Raw genomic sequence first — 22485 nt, forward strand, 5'->3', positions numbered from 1 at the left:
GAGTTTGAAGCTTCTTGCATAATGTACGATGCTCATTTATATAGCTTCTGCCCACTTTTTTATAGTCTGCAGGTGCTGCTGTTGAACTTAATATAGTTTGGAAAACAACTCTTAACATATCCTAGTTGCAAAAGTTACAGGTTTGAAGCCAGCTTAGATTTATGCTTTTTTTCAATTATTTATGAGTTAATTAAAATAAATAATAGTGAATAACATAGTGATCTGTTACCAAAATTGTCTAATTATTAATCAAATTTAATTAGAATACGATAATTTTAGTGTTTGTTAATTTGAATTTGGCTTGTACTCAACTAATAATTTAGAATATTGTTAATATGTAAAGAATACATTTTTTAAAGAATTATTTATATATTTATTGATTTATTAACATAAAATCATATTTGTTTTATTAAATACTACATTTATACATGTAGTATTTAATAATATTTGAACATTACGGTGTAGCTGGCCAAATAGCTCTTATGCTATAAAAGTTAACCTTTCATCCATACTTGAACATGGACATAAGCACCCCATTCTGTAATATATTTACAGACAGAGAGAAAGAAATATCAAGGAAATGAAATAATCTTAACATGTTTATTAATTAGAATCATATATGAAATGCAAATTTTTGATACATCAAATGTATTTAAAAAATTTTCAATACTAAGTAACAATTTTAGAATAGAATTCTTTGATTAGGCCTATGTATTAATTTTTATTTATTTTATTTTTTATTTTATTTCTAGGTTTCTTCATGGGGAGGCTATGTATTTTTGATAAACTTAATTCCTCTTCACGTGTTAGCTTTAATGGTAACTGGACGTTTTTCCCATCGCATTTATGTTGCATACAGTACTGTGAGTAAATCTTAAATGTTTTTGTATCTAAGATATAATTAATTAGTTATTAATTTTATTAGATTTTATTTATTTAAAATATCCAGTAATTTTGTTAAAATTTATTATAACTAAAATTATTATAATTTTCAGGTTTATTGTTTGGGAACTTTACTTTCAATGCAAATATCATTTGTTGGTTTTCAACCTGTTCAATCAAGTGAGCATATGGCTGTAAGTATATGGCTAAACTGATTTTTAATTCGCATAATATATTTTTAAAAGGTTTATACTCTGTTTTTTAAATTAAATATTGTTTTCATATAAAAAATTATGCTATTGAATACATTATACAAAAATTACTTCTAATGACTATTAATTTTACATATAATTTAATAAGGAAAATTTCGTTACCTTTAAGTGTTAAATATATTTTAATGCTTTTGGATTAATAATAAGTGTAGATATTTCATATATGCTGTGTTTAAATTCGAATTTGAATTACAGCTGCCACAAAGTGTAAAATTATCCAGTTCTTAAATTTGAGCAATCTTACCAATAAGTATTAATTATTAATCAACATGTGATCAATCTAAAATTATATTTGAATCTATTCAGACAAAAATTTGAAATGAGTGCATAATTACTACCAAATTCTGTAGGATTTTAACATATAAAACTTCAGGTTTTAAACAGTTTAAAAACTTTTTAACTTATTTAAAATAATTACATTTTTTGATGTCAATAGATATAACTTAATATTTTTCAGTTTTGATTCCTTCTATTTAAAGTTTCATTTTTTGTTTTACTGTAATATGATACATATATTTAATTGACCAAAAAAAAACTGTAGATAATCTTTAACTGAAAATATTTAATGAAAATCTGTTAGTGTCGTTTATACCTTGTCAATTGGAAAATTTTCTTTATTCAATAAGATTCTTTTAAAAATTGACCAATCATTTTTTCAATAAGAACTTTCATATTTGAAAAATATTTTATTCTTTGCTTATTAATTATGTTAAATAGAGATATAGACTTTATTAATATTTTAGCCTAGAAATAAGAAGATAATATAAATTATAATATGATTTATAACTGCAAGAACTATCACACTGAAAACATTGCAATACACAGATGCAAATATTTTTTTCGCTGTGTAACGGTATTGTTTATTTGAATAATAACATTAACTAGCCATGTTTTAGCCTGATAGTTTGACCTTATCATTTCATCCTTAGAATAATTTGGGCTTGGTTATGTATAATTTTAATTCATTATCTTTAGATTAATTAACCGATACGTTTCTAGGAATAGATCATTGCATATGCAATTTGTTTAGAAAAATCTAAGAATTAATCTGAACCAAATCATATTGAAATTGTTAATTAGATTTGATTACATTTTGTGAATTGATAGAAAGAAAAAACACTTTGATTAAAAAGTCCAAATATAGAAATATATAGAATATATTATGAATATGTAATATTTATTACTTAAACTTTTACAGGCTTTAGGTGTTTTCGGCTTATGTCAATTACATGCTTTTGTTGATTATGTTCGAGCACGTTTGCCAAAAGAACATTTTGAAGTACTCTTCAAGACTGTTGTTATATTAATTGGTGGATTATCTTGTGTTGTTGGTGCTGTTTTAACAATCACAGGAAGTATCCTTAAATTTATATTTTATTTATTTGTTATTTTTAAATTATTAATTTTTCTTGGCTCTAATCTGATAGCAATTTCCCAACCTATTTCTGGGATACACAAAACATTTTCAGAGAGATGCGAAAAAAATCTGTTATTATTGCCAATTGTAATTTTGAATCCTTAATATTTTCAATTTAATCAACTAACTTCAAGTCTGTATTACTAAATTAACTTCCATAGTATTTTAAATTGCAAATTAATAATTAAAACAATGTTTATAAAGCAACCATTGAAAACATTGGACATCATTCTTTGATTTTTCAATTAATGGATGTTTAAGGAAAATGAAATTTCCATTTTTATGAAAGGAGTATGTGGATTGAAAAAGATTGGGAATGGCTGAATTAAGGATTTCTGCTTGATTTCTGCTAAATATTGCTTAAAAAGAAAAAAATGTTATACATGCAAATATAAATTCAGATTTATTTATTATTACATTATGTAATTATTTAAAAAACATAGTTTAGAAGAAAATATTTTACTCTTAAATTCATTTATATAACTATTTCAATACACAAAACAATTTATTTTGTATTTCATAATACTCATACTTCTTTTTATAATAATTCTATTTTAAATTAGTTAGAAATATAAGTATTATAAATAAAATTTTTATCCTATTCATGAGTGAATTTTACATTGTATCTCAGTTTCTTCTAAAAGAATTTTTATATGAAAATAAAATTATTGTACCTTACAGAACCAGACAAAAGAAAATAATACATTATTTTCAATAGCAGCAGATAGAAAATATTAACTAACTAGCAGATAAGCCTGGCGTTGCTCGGGCAAAAAGTAATGATAGCAAAGATTAATATTATTTACATTATAGCCAATCTTACCCATTTTCACATAATGCAAGAATTAGGTCCACCTGTTTCCAGACTAATTAGAGAATTTTTAGATGGGTCTAAAAATATGTTCGATTTTCTGCAAAAAACCGTATCTGTGCCTTTAAATCTTGCATGCCGCTTTCTTTTAACACTTTCATTGTTAACACTTCCATTATTAAGGAATACACTTTTTTCATCCCCACGTGGTACACTACTAAATGTTGTGAAATCCCTAAAATCGAGTCAAAATTACAAATAACTATAAAGTTCCTAAGTTGGGAAGTTTTGGAGGTCAAATCGGGTCAGGAACACATGTTGGTGATGTAGACCAGACAGGAAGGAAACTTTCTTACTTATTTTAAAACAAACGTGACACAATGATAAACGACAGAGGGGAATGTCAACTGACATAGAGGGAGCTTTGTCAAGGTGCTCACAAACAAGTGTTGGGTCTAAACAATCAAGAAAAGGGACATCTGTTAAGTTATGTAAGCCTGAACCCGTTAGGGGGTAAATGGCCACAAGAACATCTGGTAGACCATTTAGGTTCAAAGACGTCAGAGAAATGGGTCATAACGGAGTAAAATATGAGAATGGACTTCAAAAGCTCTCGACCCAGATTGGTCTCGGGTTTCACCTAGAGACAAAAGAATGACCAATCGGGGTAAGGGAGAGTGCGAACAGGACCAATAAAAAGGATAATATGTGGGGGGAAAATTCTATAAAACCCCCAAGTCTCAAGGTCAAGCATCGGTTCTCCTCAAGATTTTAGTGCATCCCCTCTGAACTGTTCCAAAGTGCTGACCCCTCTGGACTTGAGATCTTGTGACCCAGAAGATCATCCCACCATCTATGCCTGCCCTGGGGCTGCAGCACCAACCTTGACTGAAGGACGACCTGCCACAAGATGACGATCGTCAAAATCAACGCCGGCTCGAAAGCAGACTGTTTTGTTCCTAGTGTAAGTTAACTTTATGACAAAATTTTTGTGTAAGACACTTGTCATCTTTGTCTCCTGCCACCTCCACCACATACAATTTGCCCCTAGGTTTTCCTGACGCACAATTAACTTATTGCCCCTAAAAGTTGGTGAGCTTACAATGTGGTGCCCTACTAAAACACAGTTAAAAACAAAAAATTGCATCTAAAATAGTACAGTAGAAGTTGATTTCTTTGGGATAAGCCTTCATTCTTTCCCTCCCCCTGCGAGGAGGGAATTACCAAAAATCCCTTCTTAGTGTGTAATCTTGTGGCGCACCCTAACTGTATACCAAATTTCAACTCCTAACTGTTTGGGCTCTGCACTTATCATCATCACCCCATCTCAATTATATATATAGATTAAAGATTAATTTAATCTCTTAAGAGAAAGTTGTTTTCAGAAATTAAGAATGTTTTGGAACAGTTTGTTTATTCAGATATACTTCTTTTGTATCAATTTTTTGATAAATGATTTGTATAAAACAAATAAATTTGTATCATCTAATTGTTATCTTTAATGATTGAGAAATCTCACCGTGGACTGGCCGTTTTTATTCTCTTCTGGATCCATCTTATGCAAAAAATAACATTCCAATCATTGCTTCTGTATCAGAACATCAACCAACTTCATGGTCTTCATTTTATTTTGATTTGCAGCTTTTGGTCTTTATGTTTCCAGGTGAGTTAAAAAGTTGTCTTTTAACCTATTATGTATTATGCTAATGCGAGAATTTAACTTGTATATATTAAGATACATGTGTTTACATTCTAATTATTTTAGAACTTATTTTAATGGATTTGATTATTGTCATGTAATTTTTCAAGCTTTATTTTATTTTAACTCTTTCTATATTAAAAATAAATTATTCAATTACTGATTGGGTATTGGTTTTTCCTATATATTGGAGTTGTTCAGACTTACGTAATTTTTGATTTGTTTGCTAAAAGTATTAATTTTCAATTGTATTATATCTTTCATTCCTTCATCTGCTGTCTTCATAGATTTTATTTGAATTCATTTGAATAACTAATATACTGTTCATATGTATTATGCAGATGATATTTATAATAAGTAGTGGTTTTTAATTTTTATTTTTAATATGTTAAAATGTAATTTGATTTCATTTATTTCTAATAATTATTTTATAAACTTTAAACCATTATTGTATTGAGGATATAATTTTGAATGATGTTCAAAACTGTTTTAATCTATTATTATAATTTTCTGGAAATTAAATAATAATTTTTGATTCTGATCAAACAGTTGAGAATGAGATCAATTGTTATTTACAATGTATAAATGTTTTGTTCTTTGAGTGCTTCATTTTATAAATAATTCAAATATATTTTGTGTAGGGATAATTGATATCACTTTTAAAATAAAAACAGATATTAGGCAAATTACCCTAAAAATTTAACTTTTGTTCTAAATTTCATAATTGGCAAAATTCAAGATAAATTTTTTTGTTAATTTGATGAAAATCTATTTTTTATTTGGGGTTAAAGCATGAAATAGATGTACCATTATGTCTTTACTGCAATGGGTAGCACATAGAATTTGTCTGCTTGAAGTTTAGTAGTGTTTTGCTTCTGAACATCATACGTCATGCTGGCTATGTATGTATCTAACTCTGTTTATGGGAAAAGTTTTGAATTGAAATAATGTGACTTGCAGTACAAATTGGAAGGCCATATATAGTTAATCTGCATTTCTTGCCCTAAGCTTTCCACATCTGGTCTGATTCCTTTCTCAAGATTAAGGAAGGACAGACAGCAAAGCAGGGGATGACAGTCGGAATTTATACGTCTATAAATTTTTCAAATTGCATCCTTTTTAATTGCAAATTTTGACTCCTTACAATAATAATAAACACTATAAACAGTTTGAAATTTTAGAAATTAAATAAACTTTTCAAATGTTAATTGCATCTGATTGTCAAATCGTACCAAATTTCCATGTTATTCATGGGCTGTTTTTTAAGAATATTATTTTAGTTAATTATTATACAATTTTTTTTATCAAAGAAAATGCATTTTGGCATTTCATATGCTTTTTTATTATTAAATATGTAACAAAAAAAATCACTTTTTTTTTATATCTGACAATTCACAATTTTGAACTTAAATATTTAGTATAAATGTAATTTTAAAAGAAAATTTATCATTGCAGTTGGTCTCTACTTTTGCTTTGCAAAATTAACTGATGCCAATATTTTTATCATTTTGTATGGAGTCACAAGCATTTATTTTGCTGTAAGTATTTATCTCAAATCTTTTATTATAAAATTATCATAATTTATATTAAACATCATTTTTTGTTTAATTGAACATTTACAATTCAATAAACATGCTATAATCATGAAATTGATTTATATAAAACCTATTACATATTTTAACAAATTAGCAAATTGGTAACATTAATTGTGCTACATTTATATAAATATTATGTCTTCGTATGCAATACATTTTTGGAAAGCTCGGCGATAAATTTTTTAAAATATTTTTTTGTTGACGTAGAAATAAAACTTTACAGAAAACATATACAGTAGAATATACTTATTGTAATCACTTTGAGATTTGTATTGATAACAGTAATTGGCTGATAACATTAAATGAGAGTAAGCAAATAAGACTACAATTAGTGATAACAACATAAATATCAGATGTTAACATTAAAACATTGATAACAATGTGTGAAATCGGGGGGGGGTGCCGAATAAGTCGGAAACCCACTCGATTGTCACCAATGTGTGAGATCCCGGGGAGGTAAGAGTTTGTCGTACCTCGTTTTCCGGCGACTCTCGGGTCTAGGATGGCTGTTACGTAGACGGCGCGTTACGCGTTACGCGAGTGGAGGAGGAGGAGGATTGGGGCCGACGATAAGGCGAAGCCGACAGTCAAGAAAGACACCATTTTATAACAAAACAAGATTTATTAAACTCGAAACGAACAAAACTACACGTCTACACGTCTACCCTCATAAACAAAAGGGGGTCCGGAGAGAGAGAGTTTACAAATATATGCTCATACCTCTTAACGAGTCCGTAATAGACAGAGTCCGGTGAAAGTCCCGGTAGGTTGATATTCACTCAGAAGGGACGATAAAGTTGGCTGATGGAGAGTCAGTTAATGGGCCGATGGCACGTAGAGCTTTTGAATTCGTAGACAGGGCAATGGCACTTAAAGAACTTAGAAACTTTTGAGAGTCCGGCGGATGGCGTAGTGCACGTCGTAAAAGCGCGACGAAGGAGCCCCTTAGGGGGGAAGGAAGCGTCTTTTATAAGTTTTGGATGGGAAAACTTGTCACGTGATCGAAAACGAATCACTATTAGGGCCATAGGTGTTCCCGGGATATTAAATAAACGACTAGTTCGGACGCTAACTATAAACCATCGTGCAAGATGATCTACCTGCTCCGAAGGAATAACGGTTTGTTGATAGTTAGGGGACAATCGTTGCCATTCGAGGGTCAATAATTTCCCGGGTTTGGAATGTTGTTGATTAAGTTGTTTATAACTGGAGTGAACAAATTCAGAAATTTCTAGGTTTTTAACTTCCAGATTTCACAAATGTCTGTGATTACAAAATAAACAGATTCTACTGTATATGTATGTAATACTTAAAATAATGTAGAAATTATTTGTGCTATCAATGTTATGTAGTTAGAAAATGGATCTCTTAGATACCTCTTGACTTTGTAATTTCTGAAACAAGATGTTAACAGTGCCATGTTTAGGGCAGGGCCCCCAGGCCATAGGGGACTACCTAGTCCGAAAGTAATAAAGTTACAAATAAAAAATAGGTTAACTGAAGTTTGATTAAAATTAAAAACTCAATGATTAACTTAATTTTTAAAATAATAATTTTCGTTATTCTTAGAGTAACAAAATTTAAAAAATTTTTGATACTTCTTATTCACCACACCTCGGCCGAATACAGTACTTTCTTCCTGCGGAATAATATACTGTAATATACTACTGTTTCTGTTTCCTTAAAAGGGCCCCATCTTGATCCTGGCCCGGGGCCCTTACGTTCTAAAGACGGCACTGGATGTTAATGCCAAACTCTACATTGTGAGTTATTCAGTATAAGAGAAATAATAATCTAAAAAAATTTCATTGACTTTTACAGTGCTTTTATTTACAAATATCACTGTTTTTTTTTTTTAAAAACATTTCAAGTTATTTTCAAATTATTATATTGACTTCATTCACTATTTTATATACCTCAACAGTTTCATTTTCCATATTAAATTTTAGTTTATGCATTACTGATGACATATTTTTAAATATAATCAAAATTTAAACTATATAGTATATCAATAAATTCATTACTAAAATTTATTGTTTTCATAAAATTAAATCTAGATTATAAAGAATTATTTGAATCTATATGAACAGATTTTTAGTTATTGTATGTCTTAACCAGAATTAGTTTCCAAAATAAGATGATTAGTTTTGGCTTAAGACATAATAATTCAGAAACAGGCTGTTAGATTTTTATTATTGTGATCAAACTGAGAATAGAGAAGGAAAAGTTCAGGAAAATATTTTTACCTTAATTTTAGGATTGAAGGATATGTAAATTGATATTTACCGTATATTTCTGCAGATAAGACGATAGTCGAATCATAAAAAAAGGCCCCCAAAATCCAGGGTTGTCGTGTAGGACAGATACAAAAAAATTAGATTGTCCGTTTTTTATAATGGTTTTAATTTATATAAATTTCAAACTGTAATTATTTACTAGTAGAGAGTAGGGCATGTCCTCAAAATAGAATAACCCATACGACGTTTTTGTGAATAGTCGAGGTCATTACCCGAATGCTCGAATCAGTACAAACATTTGCAACAATAGCAAGGCAGAAAATAAAATTTGTTTGTTCGAAAAATTATTAATAGGACATAATTCCATATACGCTATACAGTATTATTATCCAGATGATGATCTCCGATCTAAACTAAATTCACAGGCTGTTGATAGTTTGGGGGTCGTCTTATAGGACAGATATATGCTAAAACTATAAAACTTTGACGAAAATTTATACCTCGTCTTATCTGCGGAAATATACGGTAATTTTTTAAAATTCTATACTTTGAAAATGAGTTGTAAATTTTACAATTTCAAGCCAATAAAATGTCGTAAATAATAAACTGGTTTTTTTTTGGTAAAGAAAATTGTACAATTAAAACTATTTAAAATGTTGTTTTAATGCTAATTTATGGAAATACAAATTGCTAAGTTCAAAGAGATTTTAATAAATAATTTTCTCTGAGTTTATTTTTATTAAGATGGGTGTTTAAAAAATTTAAATTAATACTAAATGAAATTTTTCTCTCAATCATTAACATTATAAATTAACAATAAGAAAACTTAAATATAGAAACAAAGTTGTCATTTATAAATGCATTTATGAACTTTCTGGTTTGCAGTTAAACTGAAAAATTGCATTCAATATTTAATTTTACATATTGGATGCATATTTTCTAATGTTAATGCATTAATTAAAACTGTTTGTTCTTGTATTTAAATTATTTTATACTAAAAAATGACATTATTCTTCATGCGTTATTGATATTATTTTCTGTTAATCTCATTCACTTGGTATATCTTCAGAATAATTATCATTGAAATTACTGATCCCATTAATTTCTTAAATAAATGTTTTTATATTTAAAGCCAGTTTTATATTATTACTAGCAGATGAATCTGGCGTTGCTCAGACAAAAAGTAACAATAGCGAAGATTAAGATTGTTAGATTATAGCTGATCTTATCCGTTTTCACCCAGTGCAAGAATTAGGTCCCCCCTGTTCCGAGACTAATTAGAAAATTTTAGATATCTGCTTACCCTACTGGAACAACAATAATTAAGACTCACTGCAACCACTAAGTGATGAATAATAAATGTTTTTGTAACTCTTTCTGGGTTCTTCTTCAGGTTTACTAAATTTGAAAAATAAGCTGGCTCTTCCAAATCATTCATAAATATAAATTTGAACATTAAGACAATGAGTTCAAATAGAGCAAACTTATGTGCATGTGCTCTCCATGTCAATTTTATATACGATGGAACACTAAATATCGTTGAGAATTTTTGGAAGGGTGTAAAAATATGTTTGATTTCCTGCATAAATGCAAAAAAGCCATCTAAAGTAGTACAGTAGAAACTGAGTTCTTTGGGGTAATCCTTAACTCCCTCTCTCCCCCCGCAGTGGGAATTTCAAAAAATCTCTTCTTAATGTGCATTCCCAAGGCATACCCTATTAAAACACAATCAAAAATGCAAAAAACCACATCTAAAATAGTATAATAGAAGCCGAGTTCTTCACGGTAAGCCTTAATCCTGTCCCTTCCCCTGCAGGGGGAATTTCAAAAAATCTCTTCTTAGTGTACGTTCTCGTGACATACCCTAACTGTGTACCAAATTTCAACTTTCAACTTCTAACCGTTTGGACTCTGCACTTATTATTATTATTATCATTATCAACCCATCATGATTATATAATAAGATTAGTATTGCTTGATTCTTGTGTTAGAAGCAAATAAATCATTGCAGCTTTAGCAAATGAAATGTTTGTAGTTTATACTTTTTAAATTTTTTCCAGAATTTATTTACTGATTCAGTATTCTTTACTATTTCAAATGATTAAAAAGTGTGTGTGATGATTTTGGATTTTAAATAACTTTTAAATCTGTTAATTTTTTAAACTCTATACAAAAGCTATTAATACAAAGGAGGATAAAAATATTTCATAAGAATAGTTTCCGATTACTTTTTAAATATATATATATTTTTCTGTTTATAGGGAGTAATGGTACGATTAATGTTGGTACTAGCACCAGTAATGTGTATATTATCTGGTATTGGAGTCTCGTCAATGTTAACTACCTATGCTAAACAATTAGATTCTTCACAGCAAGATAAAAAATCAAAGCGATTTGAAAGCAACTATTTTATGAGAAATGAGGTAAAATTTTAATGAAAAGTTTTTAATATTTTAATTCAATGATGTCAATTAACAAAAGTAATTATAATTATAACACAAAACTCATTATTTATTATCTTAATTTTATTATTTTTATAATATTTGAACTTTTTAAGCAAAAAACTTAAAATTAACAATTTGTTCTAAGAACTTTGTATGTAAAAATGATTTATCAGTAATGAAGATACATTATTTTTTTTTTAAGTGTTAAATGATATGTTTATTCATGGTTAAAAGATGATTTAAATTTATAAAAACAAAAACTAACTAGTGATTAATAATTATAGAATTTTACCAATAGATTTTTAAATTCTTACTTTTCATCTATAACCTAAAAAATAATGTCTAATTTTAAGTTAAAATTATAAATTTTAAATAAATTAAGCTTATCAAATTATTCTGAGTCACTGTACATTATTACTGAATATACTAAGTCTGTAAATTGTGTTTGCAAATTCTATATTAATTTAGTTGATACAGTTTTCCATTTGCCATTAAACACTGAAAATATCATTATGTAAAAGATAAGTATATACACTTCTTAAACTTTGATGACAGATTTTATCGAGACAAGACCGTATCACATTGTCAGTAAACTTATTCATTCAAACCTAGTTTTGTTTTCTAATTGGTAAAAAAGTGATGTAAGATTTTCAGCTAAAAAAGAGAAGGAAAATTGTTTCTTTATTAACAAATAGAGATGACACAGAAAGAAATTTGAGTTTAACATTTGTTTAAGAAACAAAGGATAGGTTCTAAAGTTTCATTTTTTATTAACTGGTAGAAAATGAATTAGTCTCAATTTATATGATTTTGATTTTACATGAGAGTTAAGTGTATATATTATAACTACTATAATATAATTACTAGATTATTATATTTAATTAACATATTATTGTTTACATAGAAAGAATATATTGATAAAATAAATCTGTCTAATTTAAAAGTTGTTTTCTTCAGGTTGCTTGGACATTTATCACAATTATGACCGTTTACCTCATCACTTATACTTTTCATTGCACTTGGGTTACGTCGGAAGCGTATTCTTCGCCGTCGATTGTTTTATCGGCACGTAGTCACGATGGTTCTCGCATAATATTTGACGATTTTCGAGAAGCGTATTATTGGCTTAGACATAATACTCCCGAGGTAATGCAAACATTTTTCATAGATAAAATGTTCATTAAAGCATTTAGAAATGATATTTTAATTATAAATCAAAAGTTTATACATTTTCATAGTATGAATTGTTTAGTATGTTGTATGTAAATATTATTATATTGTATTCTAGTTTTTCATGGAACTAATTATAAAACTAAATTCTTCTTGACGTTTAAAATGATAAACAGGCTTATCAGATGAATCCTCGTTATTGTTAAAATTGATAAATGTTAAATATTAGTTGGGCATATTTATCAATTTTAATTGAAGTTTCAGCCTTGTTGTTTATTTTGCTATAAGTTTTTTTAATATTATAAGTTGCTATAAGTTATATATATAAGTTAATAAGTAAGTTAATGTCAGTTTAAAAATCTAAAATAATTACTTGAAAGTAGTTCAAAGTATTAGTTAAATATTCAGTAGTAATATTTATCTGCTTAGGATATTATATTGTAAGAGAAAAAAACATAAATTAATACAAATTTTTGAAAAGTTGGAAATACTGCCTGCCTTTGGATACAAAATGCTGAAAGGCATATATTATTTGAATTATCTAGGTACTCCAGTATGAAAATTTCTAGTGTTTAGAAATGCTGCTCAGCACTCTCATGTCTAGTTACTTTGAATTCTTAATTAATAACAAAGAGAATATCTTATTTTCTAGATACTCGTAAAAAAATTGTACTTATCTGGCTCCAAATATCTTGGGCCAGAAAAATAAACTAAAAAGTTGGACCACCCTAAGTCTATATAATATATCATGTAGGCCAGTGATTCCAAAATATTTTTGAGCTACTGCCTTCTCGGTTCTGTAAACTTATACCCAATGCCCCTAACCCATTTCTCTCTTGTGTGAGAAAGACTTGAAAATATTCTTATAAAAACTTTTCTATGAACCTCACAATTTGTGTCTTTACCATACATTGCTCTCCATATCCGGAAACCACTAAATGAAATGTTTCTTACCCATTTTAACAGAGGAAAGGGAAAGGTCGTGAATGTCCCTATCCTCTCCTACGGTTATTGTTCAGTACCCTGCCTCCAGCACCTAGATTTGTTCACCACCCACAGGGACGGTAGTGCCCACTTTGGGAACAACTGACAGTAATTATATATTATAAAGCCTACATATTTCCATAATTAGCATAAATTTATTATATTCTCTGTTTCTTCAGAATACAGTTTAAAAACTAAATAAAGTTGATGTATGACAATGAAAAATAATAGTTGATCTGTTGGAGACTGATTTAATTAGAATTTCTTTCATTTGATGTCAGAATTCATAATACTGCATATTTTCATTTCAGTTATGCTTGAATTATGTTTAATAACAGTAAACTATATTAACTTATATAAGAAGTTATCAAAATTATCAGATATTCTTTGTTTTTAGTCCTATTCTCAGCTTTGAAATTAATTTGATTTTTAGGATAACTATTGGATGTTATAATGTTACTTTAATTAGTATAATATTTCATAAATAAAAATTTACATTAAATTTATAATGCTAATCCAATTTCAGGATGCTAAAGTTATGTCTTGGTGGGATTATGGATATCAGATAACAGCAATGGCCAATAGGACAATTTTAGTGGACAATAATACTTGGAACAATACCCACATTTCCCGTGTAGGACAAGCAATGGCGTCTACAGAAGAAAAGGCTTATGAAATTATGCAAGAACTAGATGTTAATTATGTACTTGTTATATTTGGTGGATTGACTGGTTATTCTTCAGATGGTATGTATCTGTACAGATGAAATTTCTCATACAATATTACAAGATATATACTGCTTGTTTAAAGTCATAAAATATTCAAACAAGATTACAACTAAGAAGAAATTATTATTATTCATTAATTTTTTAATATATTTTCATTTTATAGAATTTAGTAAATTGTTCAGGCCAAAACTTTTCTAATGAATAGACAAGCCCAAATATTTTTTATTCAAAAACATAAAATTACCTTTTACTTTTCGTGTATGTAGAATTATAACCTACTTCACTAAAAAAGAAACTGTATGTGTGTTAACGACATAAGTATTAGTATTATTTATATTAAACTGCATGTTATTTGATGATGATTGGATTTATTAGATTTCCATCTTTGTAAACAAGTTAAAATCTGCACTTTTCTTAACAGATTATTATTATAATACTTTTAACAAATAAGATAAACTGAATAAAAATATTACTACTATTTTTCTGAGAAAGTTATTTTCTAGTAAACAATGCAAATATACAAAAATTAATAATTGAGATTTTATTGTAAAGTTCTACAGTTGTAATATATAAAAAAAAAATATATTTTATTTAATATGTATTTTTAAATTGACTAATAATATTTATAGATATAAATAAATTTCTATGGATGGTGAGAATCGGAGGAAGTACCGAAAGAGGAAAACACATCAAAGAACAAGATTACTATACTCCATCTGGCGAATTTCGAATCGATAGAGACGGTTCGCCCGTATTGCTCAACTGCCTGATGTACAAGATGTGTTATTACAGATTTGGTTCTGTCTACACAGAAGCTGGTGAGTTTGGCTCGAAGCATAACTTTTTCAATGACTTTTAACACTTACATACATTATCTGATTCCGTAGGCAAACCACCCGGTTATGACAGGGTAAGAAATGCAGAAATTGGAAATAAAGATTTTGAATTGGACGTGCTTGAAGAAGCATACACAAGTGAACACTGGCTGGTACGAATTTATAAAGTGAAGAATCTTCCAAACAGAGGAGTCTGATTTTATACATTAGGTATTATACATCCCAATATTTTGCTCTTGCAGAGTAACTTTTACTGTATAATCTTCAAGGAAGTGACAGTATTGTTGGGATTTAAAATAAAGTTCCCATTTTTATGTTGACTCTTTGTTACTAGTTGTATATAAAAATGTTCATCTTTTAATGGTTTAATATTATAAAGAACATCATGAAATGATTAATAGTTATCTTATGCCTCTTGTCTCATAAAAACAAAGTTTAAAGGTTAGGAGAATACTTTGTGAGAATGGAAAAGAAAAGGAAATGCTTATGAGAAAAAAAGAAAAACCACATCCAAACTTCAGAACTATACATGTAACTGCACTTTATAATATGACACCTCAGCTATAACCAAAAGCATGCCTTGACAGTATACTCAAATTGTAAAAGTCTTAAACAAGTGTGTATGTGGATGGTTAATTTGAGAAGAGAGAGTGCAGAATATAACCTCATAAATTAGATTATGATCATGTTGAAATACATTATTAATAGTTTATGTAAGTTTTAAATACAGTGTATATGTGAATATACGCACAGCTGTGCCTCCTTGTACTTTGAATTTAATCCATTTCAGGAGGCTGTTTGAACTCTGAATCATTTGAAGTCCAAAGCAATTTTTTTCCACTGCAGATATACATAATTATAAATGCCCTAACAATAAATAGAATGCATAAATACTGTGTAATAAAATGAAAATTGCATTTACTGGTCTCACATTGTCAACTTTGGTAGATCTGGTGGCAGTATTTAAGATGCCACACACGTACTGCTTTCATTCTTTGCAATAAGTTCCTTTTCCATCTAAATTGTCGAAATTACATCCTTCTTGATAGACTTGTTGTTTCCACAATTAATAAGTAAAAATGATTTTGGGTTGAACAAAGTTTTCATGTATTTTTAACAGCTGTCATTACTTAATATAGATGTGTGATTTAATTATAAGTTGTGAAATTTAACACATTATTGCTAATTTGAGATTGTATTCTTTCTTCAGAAGTTTATTTTATGCTTTGAGTGCAAATTTTTCATTGTGCACTGTCTGAACTTTGAAGCATGTTTGAATTCCCAAGTGAATTTTCGTTTAATTTGGAGTTTGAATGTGAAGTGTTCAAAGCATAAGGTATCTGTACCTCTGTTGGATTTGATTAACTTAAATACTACTATATCATTTATATATCTTCAATTAAAATTTAAATGATTAGAATTAAATTATAATTTATCGGTGTCCATGTTGATGGATTCAAATAATTTTAGGCTACCAACAGAGAAAAGTAGAACTTTTACTTCTGTTTTCTTTTGGTAAATGAGAAAGGTTGACAGGTCACATAATGTATGAAGTGTTATATGCTAAACCTACTTACCATCATTTTCTCCTCGCTTTCCATTCTAATGAAGTATAAATCAGCCGTAATATAACTATCTTAAAAGGTACCTTATCTAGAAGAAGAGGAAAAGTCTCATTGAAACATGTAATTGAAAATTATATATCTTAAATAATTTGTAATAGATAAATTATCCAAAGAACCAATATTTTTTTTTTATAAAGATTTAAAAATACCATTTTCACTGTATTAGAATTGTCTATAAATTAAACAGTAGGAAAACTATAATTTGCCTATGAATACATGAATTTAGATATTGCATCAGTTCTACATTTAATCAATCAGATCAAAATATTATTATCCAATTGCACAGATAGATATATTATAATTCTAATTCATTGTAAAAACTGGAAATAGCCTGAAGTTTTGTCATTGAAGATCATTTGAATTGAATTGTTACAAAAATTTATTTTCAATTAGGGTAAATGTTACCCTAGGTATCGAAGATGGCGACCATCGAGATTAACCAATACGCACCTAGATTTAAGCTTTTTTTTAAACTAAAACATTTTTAAAACGTAAATTTGCTACTTACTTTTTCCTGAGACTTTGGTTTCATTTCCTTACTTTTGATCGAAAACAAAAAATAAAAATTTCATCATTCTACCTCAAATCCATCAATAACTAGTCATAGTGAATTACAAGATTGGATACATCAGTGATTTGAACAGAATTTGCCTGGAATGTATGTAAAAGTTTAAGCCTCTAAGGAACTTAGCCTACGATTCACATCTCTCGCCTTTTCGGCAGCTTCTCCATAGAGGGTGGAACATGCGATTCACGTCCACCTTGCCTTCCATGTGTTGGTCACATTGTCTCAAGGCATCGTAATTCACGATTACATATCCTTGGTTATGACACATTTAACATTGAAATTACCATTGGCCATATTTTCCTATTCGTTAACTTTAAAAAATTAGAGAAAATTGTACAAACTTTAAAAAAACACATACACCTATATAACACTTGACAACATGCACCATCCGTCTAACCAATAACTGAAATCAAAATTCACATTATTCCTCATGTTTCCAGAACAGAGAATTTTGATAAAAATCTGCATAAAAAACCATCAGAACAAACAGCGCCATCTACATTTCATTTCTAAACACACTTGCCATCGAGATTACCGGAAGCACCGCCATCTTCGATACCTAGGGTAACATTAACCTCAATTAGAATATATATGGGTTTGTATGGAAAAAAATTTGTTCATATATGTAAAATGAATTTAGGGAAATACTTTTAGAAAAAATTTACATGTGTAAATGAACGTTTCTTGTACACTACATGATAAAATATTTCTTTCAATACCAATGTTTAATATTGGAATATGTCGTACCGTGCGTAGTAATGTGCATCTTTTTAGGAAAAGAATATTCCCAAATTCCAATATAAAAACAATCCATTAATCATGATAGTTATTCTGTGAATAGTATTTTATTTATTTATATAATGTTAAATGGCTTTATTAAATTCTATTACTTTTCAGAAAGATTTAAAAAAAAAAAAACATTATTTTTCATTTAAATTTGATGCTAATTTATAGAGTTATGATCGGCAGAATGCTTTTTGTTTTTGACTTGTTTAAATTTCCGGTTACATTATTTTATCAAATAATAATTCAAATTTTCATGTTATTAGAACAATCGGTCCACTATTTATCTAGAGATTCTTGGTAATGTTATTTGACTTTTAATATTGCAAAATAATGTTGTTAATTTTAAATAATACTTATAAAATTTGTTAAAACTACAGAATTATACTTCATTTGAAATTTAAAACTTTATTGCATTACTTATCAATTTACTAGATATACTTGAAAACTATTATGATACATCTACAGTCTTACATAAAATTACTAAAAAAATAAATTGCACTTATTACAACAAATTCTTTATTATTTTTTTTTGTGATCATAATTTTTGGCATCAAACATATATATACAAACACAACAGTTTCTTAAACAAATTTCTAAACGTGCATTCTTGATACTTTATAAAACCTTTACGTTTATCACAGAATATGATGTGCATGTTGTTGACCAGTTTCAATTACAACATTAATACACATATTATTGAAGATGAATGTCATCTCTGGCACAAAAATGATCCATTAAATGATCTAAAATATGATAAATAAGACACCTGAAAAACATATGAGAATTCAGTTGTATTTTTAATTATCGATAGAGGATAATGACAATTTATATATTTACCTATTTAACTGAGAATATTGGAGAGAGTCGTGCAACAACAATGAGCTTTTTTCAAACAGTTTATTATTGAAGATTTTCAATATATCTGTAAAATAAATTTTTATTCCAAATTTTAAGTATGAAAATAAGATTTTTTTAAAAAAAAGATTGAATAAATTTAAAAATATAAATTTAATACAGCATAACAAAATATTGGGTTCGACTGTTCGTGACGATGCAGTGAATTAATTCAGTGATTGCATTACACCACCAGGGAAATCGCAGAAGTGTCTATTGCTCGGGTATCAGTTATTGAACATTTACTTAACTTGGGATACACATATGATATGATATTTGGGTCAACTGAGTGAGAGAAATTGGATAGACATAATATATGCCTATTGGGACATTCCAATTTTAAATGCTGACTCAGTGCTGATTTTAACGTTCATTAAAAGTCGTTCCTTTTTTCAACATTGAAGTGGCACTGTTGTCAACGCTGACTCAACACACTCAGCATTCAACAGATATGTTGACTGCTACTTTCCAATGAATTGTGGGTAATTGGTGAGACATCTGAATGAAATCCATCTTGCTGAGAATGGAACTATGGGAACTAAGCACTTCGTACTCGAGTTGGAACATTGTTGACGACGTCAAATTGTTGACTTCAACACTTGCGTAGAAAATTTGAATGTCCCGTATGATTTTCTGCTGAAACTAACCATCTTGATTCCTTTTTGAAGTTACAGAAAATGGATTATTTATGACAATGTGCAGAGAAAATCAACTAATCCCCCTATGATGCAATCAAAAGACAGTTTACATCCAAAAATGATTATGCTGTGCATTTGGTGGGTTCGACGGGGACTATCTACTCTGAACTCTTTATCTCAAAACCAGACCATTAATACATAAAAGTACTGTTCTCCAACTTGATAATCTGAAAGCAACCATAAAAAAAAATAGCCAACATTAGCAAGAAGTGTGGCTTTCCAGCATGACAATGGTGGACTTGCACACATCTTTGATTGCTCGGAAAAAATTACTGGAATTTGGATGGGATGTTTTGTGCCATCCCATATTCTCCTGAACTGTGCCTTCAGATTACCACTTATTTTGATCTCTCCAGAATAGTTTGCAGGGGAAGATGTCAGAAACTAAATTTAATTGATCATCATCTATTTAGAGAAATTTTTTGAAGTCTCCAGAATCCTTTACACAGACAATAATGGATCTATCCAATAAATGAACTAAAGTAATAGAAAACAAAAGTACACTTATATAAGAAAATATTCACAAATTAGAAGAAACAATAAATGTCTCATATTGTGTCCTTTTTCAACATCTACATTTATAATTTAACTAATAAAATTATTTTTTTAATTTTGAGTATTATTTTTGTCTTAAAAAAGCAAATGTACTTTTGATAAATGCAATAATTAATTATAATATTAAACAAGTAAAATGGCAAGGCCGTATTTGGGACAAGACTATGTCTCAGAGACTCATGACTAAGTGGGATCACTTTGACGCTAATGCAGGTCTCGTTCTCAATTCTCCAATCATCTTTGGTGTCGTTGGTTTGGTATCATCTTTGGTATCATTCAAACTTCGCCGGCCATAGTCACCACCACAAGGTCATCCACGATGCATTTTCAGTGAAACTAACCTATCCAATGTTGAAATTTCTCTCTGTTGCATGACGCCCCAGGTTGAATTTTTGTCAATGTAAAAATTTCCCATTTTTGAAAAAATAATGATGGCTATTGTATTGTCCAAAATTATTTTTTTTACTTTGCACAAACAAAATATATATACAGGGTGGGCCAGCGAAAACGAAACGGCAGAGTGTTCGTGTTCGTCCAAGCAAAGTGCTCGGACAGGTCGATTTTACTCTCGAGGGGACATCTTTTGCAATAAAGTTTTTGCGATTCTGAATATTAACTAAACAAACATTTTTTTCGAAATAAATGCTTGTTTAGTTAATACAAAATAAATGAGTTTTTAAAATTTATTGTTGTTTGTTGTATTCAGAATCGCAAAAACTTTATTGCAAAAGATGTCCCCTCGAGAGTAAAATCGACCTGTCCGAGCGCTTTGCTTCGACGAACACGAACACTCTGCCGTTTCGTTTTCGCTGGCCCACCCTGTATATATATATATATATATATAAATGCAAAAAGAAAAAATAATTATATTTTGGAAGTTAGTTTTAATATAAAATTATAATGACGTGCCATCTAGTTTCAAAAATGTTCCGATGATGAAACGAGATAACTCCAGTCAATTGGTGGAGGTTAGCATGTGGCGACCAGAAATATGTGGGGAATAACACGGGACAGGTAAATGGGTTTTTGCAAAGATACGTTTGTCAAAATTCGATTTCACAATATTTGTATTTCCAACTTCTAAATGAGCAATGCATGTGCAAATCTTGCACTACTGCCTGTTTGTAGAGTATGTTGCCATTTTTTATTTTATTTTGATTCAGTTCTCGGTCTCCTGAGTACCTACAAGTCTGGTTTTTTTTATGCGCGCATGATTTGGGTACCTAATACTCTGTGCCAAATTGCAACTCTTGACATGTACTGTACTCTCCTTCATACCTTAAGCTGGTAACACAGCAGGCAGTATGATTTTACAAACAAGACATAGTCTTGTCAATAATCATGCTAGATAATTACAAGAATAGCATTAGCTCTGATCCTTTCATAATTAATTCTAGACCTTATCTGATGTAAATTATATCCCTGTGATCAAAAAGTATTGGGAATGGTTCAACAGAAGGCAAGATTTGAATTTATTCATTCAAAGTAATCCCCTCCCACAGCAATGCACTTACACAGACATTTTTTCCAGTCCTCAAATGTGTTTTAAAGTTATTTTCATGAAACCTCTTTGGGACTCAACGAATATTGTTTTAAGGCATCAATCAATTCAAAATGGTGACCAAAAAGTGGAAATTTTGAGGAAACAGTAAAAAGTCATATGATGTCACATCAGGTGAATATGGAGCTTGCAGAACCACATTACCACAATGCTCTTGTTGTTCATGAATTTTTGGTCAAAAATTCATGAACAACAAGAGCATTGTGAACAAGTGCAATATTATGGTGCAAAATCCATGAGTTTTCTCACCAAAACCAGATCATTTTCTACTAATTGCTTTGTGCAAATAATGGAAAATGCTCAAATAATATTCTTTGTTCACAGTTTGACAGGTTGGAAGGAATTTGTGATGCACACCATGACAATTGAAGAAAACAGTCAACACAACTTTGATTTTTGATCAGTATCAAAAACATAGATCCATGTTTCATCACCCATAATGATACATTTTAAGAATGATTTACCTGAAGAAAGCATTTCCTCAGCCACTCAAACATGTTTTTGGAGAAAATTCAATATTTTTGGGACGACTAGAGAAATGACACACCACAAGCCCAAACGATATTTTAAAATGGCTTGACAAGATCCAAATGGTACTGGAACGTGTTCAATAATGTCCCTAATTGTTGTTAAACAATGATCACTGACTCAAGTGAAATGTTGTTCATCAGTTGAAATGGATGGGCTACCAGAGCATGGTTTATCTTCAACATGTTCTCTGCC

The 22485-nt window shown here is 29.2% G+C and overlaps 2 protein-coding genes across 4 annotated transcripts in view; one reads left to right on the forward strand and one right to left on the reverse strand.

The window, feature by feature from the left end:
• The window catches only part of Stt3A (catalytic subunit 3A of the oligosaccharyltransferase complex), a 34020-nt gene extending 18625 nt beyond the window's left edge, over window positions 1-15395 (forward strand). For both annotated transcript variants that reach the window (XM_067266892.1, XM_067266884.1), the window contains exons 6-15: window positions 753-863; window positions 996-1076; window positions 2353-2509; window positions 4893-5045; window positions 6537-6619; window positions 11175-11336; window positions 12315-12503; window positions 14038-14257; window positions 14869-15057; window positions 15127-15395. In XM_067266892.1, coding sequence (XP_067122993.1) covers window positions 753-863; window positions 996-1076; window positions 2353-2509; window positions 4893-5045; window positions 6537-6619; window positions 11175-11336; window positions 12315-12503; window positions 14038-14257; window positions 14869-15057; window positions 15127-15272 — 1491 coding nt within the window. In that variant the 3' untranslated portion in view covers window positions 15273-15395. The remainder of the gene's footprint in view (window positions 1-752; window positions 864-995; window positions 1077-2352; window positions 2510-4892; window positions 5046-6536; window positions 6620-11174; window positions 11337-12314; window positions 12504-14037; window positions 14258-14868; window positions 15058-15126) is intronic.
• A 3038-nt stretch (window positions 15396-18433) lies between these two features.
• Window positions 18434-22485, reverse strand: part of LOC136972168 (sorting nexin-19-like) — a 37804-nt gene continuing 33752 nt past the window's right edge. For both annotated transcript variants that reach the window (XM_067266730.1, XM_067266736.1), the window contains exons 9-10: window positions 18892-18976; window positions 18434-18820 (exon numbers count right to left, since the gene is read on the reverse strand). In XM_067266730.1, coding sequence (XP_067122831.1) covers window positions 18748-18820; window positions 18892-18976 — 158 coding nt within the window. In that variant the 3' untranslated portion in view covers window positions 18434-18747. The remainder of the gene's footprint in view (window positions 18821-18891; window positions 18977-22485) is intronic.

Source organism: Centruroides vittatus, unplaced genomic scaffold (assembly GCF_030686945.1).
Source record: "Centruroides vittatus isolate TY-2023 unplaced genomic scaffold, ASM3068694v2 contig_1057, whole genome shotgun sequence".
Taxonomy (NCBI): Eukaryota; Metazoa; Arthropoda; class Arachnida; order Scorpiones; family Buthidae; genus Centruroides; species Centruroides vittatus.